At 40.1% G+C, this 10622-nt stretch overlaps 1 protein-coding gene across 2 annotated transcripts; it reads right to left on the bottom strand.

The window, feature by feature from the left end:
- Nucleotides 1–437: 437 nt before the first annotated feature.
- On the bottom strand, nt 438–9878 carry pkd2l1 (polycystic kidney disease 2-like 1). Of its 2 annotated transcripts, none has more exons than XM_047352142.1 (15): nt 9567–9878; nt 9340–9453; nt 7419–7546; nt 7075–7328; nt 6770–6994; nt 6162–6390; nt 5902–6072; nt 4564–4745; nt 4362–4482; nt 4181–4279; nt 3969–4090; nt 3769–3886; nt 2196–2329; nt 1970–2110; nt 438–1814 (listed from the first exon to the last, which is right to left on the bottom strand). In XM_047352142.1, the coding sequence occupies exons 1-14, from the start codon at nt 9844–9846 to the stop codon at nt 1987–1989; spliced, it is 2301 nt and encodes a 766-aa protein (XP_047208098.1). In that variant the 5' UTR covers nt 9847–9878; the 3' UTR covers nt 438–1814; nt 1970–1986. The 2 variants fall into 2 exon arrangements, with proteins under 2 accessions (XP_047208098.1, XP_047208097.1); XM_047352141.1 differs by having other exon boundaries at nt 438–1797.
- Nucleotides 9879–10622: the final 744 nt, after the last annotated feature.

The raw sequence follows: 10622 nt of genomic DNA, 5'->3' as shown, positions 1-10622 counted from the left end.
GAGCTGTGTTGCTTTTACGCCAAACAAATTGTTTTTGCATTGTGGCCAAACAGTTCGATTTTGGGTTCATCTGACCAGAGCACCTTCTTCCAGATGTGTGGTGTGTCTCCCAGGTGGCTTGTGGCAAACTTTAAACGAGACTTTTTATGGATATCTTTGAGAAATGGCTTTCTTCTTGCCACTCTTCCATAAAGGCCAGATTTGTGCAGTGTACAACTGATTGTTGTCCTATGGACAGACTCTCCATAGGACATAGGTGCATTTATACAGAGATTTGATGACACACAGGTGGATTCTATTTATCATCATCAGTCATTTGGGACAACATTGGATCATTCAGAGATCCTCACTGAACTGGAGAGAGTTTGCTGCACTGAAGGTAAAGGGGCCGAATAATATTGCACGCCCCACTTTTCAGTTTTTTATTTGTTAAAAAAGCTTGACACATCCAATAAATTTCATTCCACTTCACGATTGTGTCTCACTTGTTGTTGATTCTTCACAAAAAATTAGAATTTTATATACATATATATATATATAATGTCCTCCAAGGTCTAGTCAAAGTAAACTATTATCCAATTGAAAATAGAACAATCATCAAAATTAAAGGAGGAAGTGACAAATGCACTGCTTAGTATTGCACTAGTATAAGTTATTTTACCGTTTATTCTTTAACGCCACTGTTTTGGTATTTATTTTGCAGCACTAATGTTACCTAGATTTACAGTCATAGCAAAGACAAATTTTCTATCTATATACAGTGATAGAAACTAAGTACACCCTGTTAACACCTCTGTAAGAGCAGGGGGTTTGGCAGTTTCCTGCTCTGGAGCAGATGGGAAGACTTTAGCAGTGGCGTTTGATGAGCTTTTATTGGTACTCTCTATCTGTTTAAGGATTATAAGACTCCAGGCCTCAGTTAGTATGCTAACTGTTATATTTCATGGCAGGATAATAAGAAAATGATTCACCATTTTGGCTTGTTTGGAAGGATGGGAGGGGAAACTCTTTAAATATTCTCTGGCAAGCTTGCAGAACTCTCCATGTTTATTTGCACACCTGGTAAAAATGTGAAAAATACTTAAATCTTTTATTGCAGCACAAAATTCTCACACTGATAAAATTGATGTAATTCTGTAACAGTGAGCTTTGGAGACTTTCCCTACCATCCTCCTCTTAATGTGCAGTGGGGTGATACATTTAGGTCCTCGACCAGCTTTTCCTCCGCTCCAGTTGTTTTAGATTTTAAATTAATGCTCTGATGGGCAAGTATATGCAAATAGATTTTTTCTTGTAGCCATTTTCTAACCTAAAAAGGTCAAAAGGTGTCTTTCCCAAATGGTACGAACACGTCTTTCCCATTTTGAAGAGAAATGGGCCTCTGTGTCATGTTACATTTATACTATATAAAAAAACATATGCTTTTTTTATATAGTGCTGGAAGTGACAATAAACCTTGCTGCTGCTAAAGGTGCTGTAAGCTATTGAAACATAGGGTGTACTTAGTTTTTACATGGAAGCATGGCTTTGAAACCTACTAAATATTGATCTGTTTTTTGTATAACCTCTATTGCAGCCAGAAACCTGGCAAGCGATACATTTATAAACGTTTTTAAAGTGTTCACATGATTTCCTGACATCTTGTTGCTGCTAAATTAGAGACGGTGTCTTCGCTTATTCCAATTACTATAATCCATGACTGCTTCCTGGAGGTTGGTCACATGTGAGAGTTAAATGTGTTGTTGGCAGAGCTTGCAGGTTTTCTGGATGACGTTTCAACCTTTGTTGCTGGATCATCTGAGGAAGATATTTTGCTGTTGGTGGGGATAACTGAATAAAATTAAGGTAATAATGAAATTATTGCATGCAAAATCTTCTAGATTCTTATCATAACTCATTATTTGATATTATATAGATATACAGATGTAATGCAAAATCAAAATGAATTCAGATTTAACTCAATCCTCACATCCTTACGGACACAGTCTACTTCTCTCTCAGTTTGTTCCCTTCAGCTTTTTTCTCCAATCCCAGTTTCTCCATGATCAGGTCAATCCTGGATGTGAGACCTGCCACGGATGATTCAATCTGGAGAACCTGTCTGGTCAGCCTTTCAAGTTGATGGAAAAATCTTCTTTTAATCCCTTTTATAGATCATCACATTTCATGAATCAGACATAAAACCTGTTTTTTACCTGAGAAGCTGTTCCTGTCCCACAAAGGTTTGACTTGAGGGACTCTCTTTATCCTCGAATGAGACGGGACACTTCTCCAGATGCTCTTTTCCATAATTCTTTCCAAGGTTGTTCAGCTCAGCATTAACAGCATCCTGGTAAAAATGAAAAAAAAAAAGGTCAAACTACCAGATTTTACAGTGTGTCACAAAAATATTACTACGTTAATAGTATTAACGTAGTAATACTACGTCTTGTGATGTTACAACAGCAAACTTCTACATTTTATTGAGATTTGTTGTGATACAGCAACATAAAGTAGCACATAGAAATGCAATGAAAATAATACATGTTCTCATTTTTTAAATCTAAAAAGTGATTCATGCATTTGTATTCTTTGCAGAATAGCTCAAGCTCAGATTGGATGAGGAGTTTCTGAACGTCAGTTTTCAAGTCTTGGCATAGATTCTCTGTTGCATTTAGGCCTGGACTTTGACTAGGCCATTTTAACACATGAACATGCTCGTCAGGGTCGTTGTCCTGCTGGAAGGTTTTAAAAGCATCCCCATAGCATGACGCTGCCTCCACCGTTTAGCTCACACTCATGGTGTTTAGCATGTTGGCCGTGTCCCTACAGCTCCTGCTTGTGGCAAACTGCAAGCAGCACTTCATGACTTTCTTTCAACAGTAGGTTTTCTCTTGCCATTCTTCCATAAAGGCAAGATTTATGCATCACATGACAAATAGTTGTCCTTTTAATGGATTCTCCCAACTCCTCCAGAGTTACTCTGGGCCTCCTGGCTACTTCTCTGATTAATGCTGTCCATATACAGCCTCAGTTTAGGTGGACATCCATGTCTTGGTAGGTTTGCAGGTGGTCCATCCTCTTTCCTCTTTCAGATAAATTTCTAAAAAGAGCTCTGGGAAAGTTGAAAGCTTTAATATTGTTTTATAACATAATCCTGTTTTAAACTTTCTCCCTGACCTGTCTGTGGTGTTCCTTGGTCTTCATGATGCTGTTTGTTCACTAATGTTCTCAAACAAACATCTAAAGTCTTCACAGATTTAATTATTCACTAATTAGGTGACGTCTGAAGGCAACTGGTTGCCTGGGATTTTATTTAGTGCTGCATGGGTTGCACACTTCCTTTGCATGTTCTCCCAGTGCATGTATGGGTTCTCTCCAGGTACTCCTGCTCCCTCCCAGGCATGCATGCATGATTGTTTGTCCTGCATGCCTCTGGGTAGGTGGGTATAAACGAGGGATGGATGGATTGATTTTGTTTAGGGGTATCAGAGTAAAGAGGGCTGAAAACAAATACATGCCAAGCTTTTTAGACATTTTTTTAAATGTTAAAAATAATGTATCATTTGCCTTTCACTTTACAATTCTGCACTACTTTATGTTGGTCTATTGTACTTATGTATTTAAATCCTAATTAAATACATACAAATTAAGGTTGTGGGACAAAATCTGGGAAAGTTTTAGCAGTATGAATACTTTTCCAAAATGCTTTATATCTCTTTCAAAGCTAAATAAACACTAATTAACCGTCACATTTTATTGTAATCATCTCTTTAGTATGAAGCAAACCCTTTTTTCCTCCAGCTCGATTTTCATCCTCATTTGTTCATCTGCATCAAGAACTTGGTTGCCGTCTCGGTCAAACTGTGAGAAGGCTGCAGATATTTCATTGTCTGCGTGGCCCATCCTGCAAATTCAAGACTGCTATGAGGATTTATGTTTAAATAATAAAATTTTTATACAATATTTTCTTTAGTATTGCCTCTTACTCCTTGAGAGTATCCCTGAAGTCCTCGAATTCAATTTCTCTAGATCCCGACTGCAGAGCTTTCTGAACGTCCGATATTTTTTCTTTTTTAAGTTTCAGTCTCATAAAGGTCTTCATGTAGCTCTGGGTTTTAAGGAATCTGTGTCATTAGTAATTCTTGTGAAATATTATCATCATCAGACCTGTTTTTAGATCATTTTAGTTGATCCGTACCTGTTTGATGAGGTCTGTAATCTGCAGCTCATCTTTCTGAGAAGCCAGTTCTTCTTTGACCTCTGAATAGGTGTCATTAATGATGGCCAGAAACATGTTCTAGAGGAACGACACATGAACAGATCACTTGAATGACCGCTCAGATTTATACCTAAAATCAAACATTTCTTGCAAAACGTACCAGTAGGACAAAGAAAACAAAGAACACGTAGGAGACAAAGTAAATGGGCCCGAGGACTCTGTTTGCACGGTCAATGGCGTCATAATCAAAGTCTCCGAGGATGATTCGGAACTGTGTGAAACTGCAAGAGGGGAAAACCGCCGGTTTAACTGGAGATCTGCCGAGAAAAATCTCTTCAATAACAATCCTTACCACCACTCACATGCACTTTACGAATGTGCTGAAAGACTCAACCTCTGTTCCAAACAGCAAATATCCCAGCTGAGCATAGGCAAAGAAGACGATGAAGAACATGATGGCGAATCCCAGGATGTCTTTGGCACATCGACCCAGCGTGGTGGACAACTGCGTCATGGTCTTATTGAAACTGATGTATTTGAAAATCTGCAAAGGAAGACAGACGTTTAGGCTGCTGTGACAAAGTATTTATCCCCTTAGAGATGTTTTTCTGTTTTTATTTTTATATCACACTGAAAAGTTTCAGTTCAAAGACAAATTTTAATATCACATAAAGACAACCTAGCCAGCTAGGGCACTATCTAAAAAGTATTTAAACCTTGTTAAATCAAGAGTTAACTGTGATTAACCACATTGTTTGGTTCAGTTGCACTAGACCTGATGACTGCCTGAGCTGTAGAATAAAGATTTCATATAAAAAGGACCTGTCTGACAGTATGAAGTAGGCTATAATATCTCAAAAACCAGCACATTCTCCCACGATCTAGAGAAATTCAAGCACAGATAAGCAACAACTATCAGGCTCTCACAGCCATTTCTAAGCCTATTGGTCTTTTAAGGCTAGTCGAGCTTCGGGGGGTTGTGCAGGACTCAACTGAAGGCCTGTGGGCCTGAACAAGCGCTGTAGGCGTTCACAGTTGACGCCGGCATTTTTGCAGTATTCTCCAAAAACACAGAGAGACTGAGCAACAACAGCACCATGGGAGAGTTTCAAGACGAAAACCACTGCTGACCAAAATAAACACAGTCGTCTCACAATTTCTAAAGATATTTTGGAAGGTATCCATCCCATTAGGAGTGTCACAAAATGATCAAAGCATCTCAGAAAAAGAGCATTGCACTGATAGTCAAACATGGTGGTGGTCTGGGCTGTTTTCTGCTACAAGACCTAGACGACTTGCTTTAATTGATGGACGGTGCTGCAAACTACACCAGTAAGTCCAGATCTCTATGAATCACAACAACATAATTAAGGTTTTGCAACAGCCTAGTCAAAGTCTAGACTTGTTCAGGCCATTCATGCATAAAAACCCTTCAGTGTTGCTAAATTAAAATACTTCTGCACAGAAGAGTGGGTCAAAGTGCCTCTACGGCGATGTAATAGACTGCCAGGTATTATGTATTTACTCAGGTTATCTTGGATATTAAAATTAGTTTGATAATCTGAAACATTTAAGTTTGACAAAAGAGCCAAAGCAAAAAACATCTATACTTTTTAACAGCACTGTAAATCATTTTTATTGGCCAAACTCTATAAGTTGACAGTCTCAGAACCAAACCTTTAACGATGTGAGTAGTTTACCTTGATCCAGGCGAAGAACAAGTTCACGGCATTCATGTTGTTATATTGGGTTTGCCAGAAAGCCAGGAATTCAAAATCAGCATATATATCAGGCTGTTCTAGCAGCGAGCCGAGCAGGTTGTCCACTTTGATGGTTCGGAAAATGTTGAAGATAATTGCAACAATGGCGAGCTGGAAAGAAGAACAATGTTACTTCCTTCAGGAGAGAAGAAATCTGACAAGAGAGCAGATTTAAATCGAAAATCACTTTCTTTTATTACCAATATGACAACAATATCCAGGATGTTCCAGATGCTTTTGAAATAGGCGAACTTGTGTATCCGCAGTTCTAGTATTTCTTCCACGACGTAGTAAAGGATGAATATACAGAAGACCAACTCGCAACCGAGGACGAAGTAATCCCAGTGGGTGATGTAGCGGATCAGTTTAACAGTTCTGATCTGGTAAGAAGGGATGGCTCCACCAGTCGCTGGAAACTCTACCACCAACCTAAAAGATGCAAATCAACCAGTTAGAGTAGAATACCAGCCGCAGGCAGGGGAAGCTGCTACCTTCACACAGGAGCCCTGATAAAGTACATTTGAAAACAAATTTTCCCTGTTACCCCTGAATAAAATCAAGTGCAACCAGTCCACCTGTATTTAATTAGTTTCAGTATCAATCCAGCTGTTCTGTGAAGGCCTCAGAGGTTTGTTAGACAACATTAGAGAACAACCAGCAACATGAAGATCAAGGAACACAGGTCAGGGAGAAAGTTTTAAAGCAGAGTTAGGTTAGTTTAGTCCATGCAGTAAAGATTGAGGTTGTAATGGGATAAAACTGTGGAAAGGTTCATGACTACCTTTCCTAGACTCTGTATGCTCCTCACCTGATGACGCAGAACATGTTGATGTTTGCATTGTAGGCTGAGAAGTCGATGAAAACTGCTCTGGTTCCTCGATCCAGCCAAAGGTTTCCCATCAGTTCTGCCAGGATGTTGGCGCTCTCCTCCTTGGTCCGGTTCAGGTCCTGGTAGTATCCTGCTCCACTGTAGGTAGTCAGCAAGCCCCAGTAAGCAGAACCTTTGATGTCTTTCTCTGTGTGGTAGCTCCACCTACAGAAGGATGAAAATATATTTCTCTAAATGCTGTGACAATGTTTTAGGTTGTTTTGCACAAATAAGAAGTAGCTTACGCTGAGCCGTTGATGAGACCAAAGCTGAGGTCATCCTCTTTCTTCTCAATGTAGACGTCAAAGCATCCTGTGATCTCATCTTTGAAGTCTTCATGGACCTTGCAGGAGTTGTTCTTGATCTTAATCTGCCTCATCCGGGGAACACCGAGCAGCATGTTCTCATAGTAGATGAACGATTGGTCTCCGCTGTCGAGGGACTGGTTGTTATACCATTTTGTCCAGTACAGGCCGTCTAGTAACGGACCTTGGGCATACTGGTGTTATAGAAAGAAAGGGACAGGGTTTTATTTGCACTTTTCACCATCTTCTAATTTGTCAGCAGAAAAAACAGAAGGAAAACTCACATCCCAGAACTCCGCCATGGTACCAATGGACTGAAACGTGACTCCACCTTGACTGGCTGAGCTCACAAACAGGTCGGTCATGGCTTTAGTGAAATAATAGGTGCTCGAGCTGGTCATACCATATGTCACTGAAAGAACATCAACGTAATCACACTGTTAACACCGGCACCTTGGTTCCTATCTGGCTTTGCCCAGGTGGAGTTCTGAGATAAGAAAACCCCAGCGGCAGACACGCAACGCCCCATTGAAGACCTCGGCTTTGTTTGGGTCACTGCTGCAGTTAAGTGGATCCAGATTAAGGGCCTGAAATTTGTTTGAATAAAGCACACAGGTCTGATGCAAAGAGCCTCATCAAACAATGTAAATCTAACCCACACAAAGCAACAAAGGACCTGGCCAAATGCTCTTATCGCCAAAAGCCAAAAGAGGAGCACTTGTGTCCCTTTCACTCTTAATGCTCAGCCGGACAATAGCAGTTAGGTAGAAATAAGAGGGGCATTGAGGGGAGAGTTTCGATCATCACATCGCTTCAATTAGTCTCAGATTTGTTCAAATAAACAGGAATACCACAGAAAATTATGTAATTCTCTTCCATGAAGAGGTAGTTCCCTGAATTTAGACCAAACCTGGATGATTCTTCCTTCTTTTATCCCTGAACATTTCTGTTCATTTGGGAAAACTAAATAATTTCCAGTCTCCATAACCTGAACAGGTGAACCTATCTGCTTGTCCAAACCAAATAATGGCACAGAAAAAAACCTTTATTAATTTAACAAAAACATTATGTTTAGATGCAGCTGGCTGCCAGCGACACTTGAGAGAAAATGGAAAATGTTTACTTTTATGAAAATAATTATTTGGACAAAAACCAAAAAGTGGACACAGCCTTGATATGCAAATGTAAAAAGCTTGAAAATAGCCTCATCTTTTATTGCCAAATAATAATCTTGCACTGACAATAATTGTAAAAAAAAAATACAAAATCTATTAAATTTCAGTAGTATTATTTTGTTCTGAAAGAACCCAATTCCAAGAAATAATTGTTTTTAACAAATTCACATGTGCCACAATTATGGGTACCCCTAACAATCCTTTAAAATAAATACAACCAAAGTCATGCTTTTCTTTTTTTTGAATTAATCAGATTTTCTTTGAAATTCTAATTAGTGATCCATGACTTCCTGTTTCCCTGGGGTAATAATAAAGCGTGACACAGAGATTCTTATCTGTTAGCCACTGTTCACTAAACGTGGCCATCAAACACACAATGAGGAGGAAGGGAATTATGGTAAAATAAAACAATTTCTCTTAATTTCACTGGCATCTTGGGGTCACCAAAGTATCTCCAAATCTCCATAGCAAACATGAAACACCGTCTACACACTGAACTCTACTGGGACTGGTTGCTGTGTTCAGATGAGACCAGAGTTCAGTTTCTCTGCGGTAAATACTCCAGCTGGCGACGCGATAAATCTGAATAAAGTACCTCAGCTCACTGTTAAGTACAGTGGAGGTCCTGTGATGCTGTGGGCCTTTCTCTCTGGAATTCTCTTTTTCTATAGAGCAACTTATATTAAAGAAATCTCTTTAAGAAAATGGATAACTGAAAACCCGTGGGGCCTTATTATGGGAATCATTTAACCTACTGGTAAAATTCAAAACATTTATGTAATAACAATGGTACTTTCTGAACATTAGACAGCAGCAAGCAGTCAGCACCTTCAGATCCACTTAGGACATTTAGCATCCTGGTGAAACCGCTGCAGAGCTTGGGTACAAAGCAGAAAATAAAAGAGTGATTTTAAAAGGTGACACCATGCCGTGGTAAACATTCCCCTTTCAAATTTAAGCAGGGTGTTAAACATAAATCCGTCTCTAGACATGCATCAGTTAAAAATGTCAAAGCCTGTGGAGCACTTACAGAGGCAAACATCCACCAGGAACACCAAGTAGACCACCAGTTCCCGCAGAGTGGTGCGGATAAACCTTTCCCTGTTGTTAGAGTTGTTTTCAGTCCATGCTGTGCCCCACAACCCTACAAAAAAGTTACATAAAATGTCACTTCCTAAAGTGCTTCCTAAAGTTACATCCTTTAATGCTCATAAAAGCTGTTATTTAGCTGTTAAACCAGGCAGAATCTGTACCCACCTTTGATAAAAGAGGAGCAGCCTCTTCTTTTCTTCATCACAGTCTGGTCAGAGGCGCACGGTTCCTCCTGGATCCGGACCGGGGGATCTAGTTTGTATATGCTGTCCATGGAGCTCGGGAAGGGGGGCTGCGGGCTGTAGATGGTGCTGACCACCCGAGGCAGGGGTTGAGGGGATCCACAGTAGCCATGGTTCACCCAGGCCCCGTTCGCCATGCTGTCCAGCTCGGACTCCACTCGGCCCGTCAGGTGGCTCTCAGCCCGGTTGTTCAAACACTTCATGCTGCGGGGACACACGTGTTTCTCTGCCTGAACTGCTGCAATGTGTGTTTTTGGAGGAAAGTGAAGATGAGCAGCAGGTTTTAGCTTTTCAGCACCTGCTGGGGGGATGATGATGAGGGAGGGAGGAGCTGCAGCTTTTGTTCTGAAGCTGCGTCAAGCTGAAACTGATGTGATGTAACATAATGGTTTGAATCTTTCTGTTTCCAGAACAGAACAAGGATAAAAGAAACATTTCTAATTGACTTTAAAACCAATAACTGGTTTGTCTGTAATCTCCACTGAGTCTAAAGTCTGCATACACCCACCCTAATATCTGGTTCAGTGGTGCACCTTTACCATATTTTACTTATCAGGACTGGTAGAGCTCATTTAAATTGATTGGCATTTACCTTGCTTATAAGCAACATCCACAGGTCTTCATTAAGGTTGATGTAGGGACCATACCAGAAGTCTGATGTCAGTCTGCTTTATCCAGTCCAAAACCAGTCCTGGTGGGATAATTTTAGTTTGATTTAAAGGCTTGGAGGGGCACAACAAGGCTTTTTAAACCAAAGAACAATGTGCCAATTGTCAAGCAGGGTGGTGGCAGCATCATGCTGTGGACATGTTCTGCTACCTGTGGTACGGGTACATTTCCCAGAGCGGAAGAAACAACGAAGAAGGTGACTTATTTTAAATTTACATAGATTATTAGCTAGATGATTGAAACATGGACACAATTGGGTATTCAAACAGGAAAATGATTTTAAGTTCAGATCCAAACTGGATTTAATATT

Source organism: Girardinichthys multiradiatus, chromosome 22, assembly GCF_021462225.1.
Source record: "Girardinichthys multiradiatus isolate DD_20200921_A chromosome 22, DD_fGirMul_XY1, whole genome shotgun sequence".
Taxonomy (NCBI): domain Eukaryota; kingdom Metazoa; phylum Chordata; class Actinopteri; order Cyprinodontiformes; family Goodeidae; genus Girardinichthys; species Girardinichthys multiradiatus.
The sequence above is the reverse complement of the archived record's forward strand: the minus strand, read 5'-3'. Positions and strand labels throughout refer to the sequence as shown.

Bases quoted from the DNA above. Each gene is read 5' to 3' on its own strand.
- pkd2l1 (XM_047352142.1), bottom strand. From the start codon at position 9,846: ATGAAGTGTTTGAACAACCGGGCTGAGAGCCACCTGACGGGCCGAGTG. The intron at 9,454-9,566 runs GTGGGTACAGAT...ACTTTTTTGTAG, and splicing joins CTGCTCCTCTTTTATCAAAG to GGTTGTGGGGCACAGCATGG. The intron at 6,391-6,769 runs GTGAGGAGCATA...TGCATCTTTTAG, and splicing joins AACATGTTCTGCGTCATCAG to GTTGGTGGTAGAGTTTCCAG.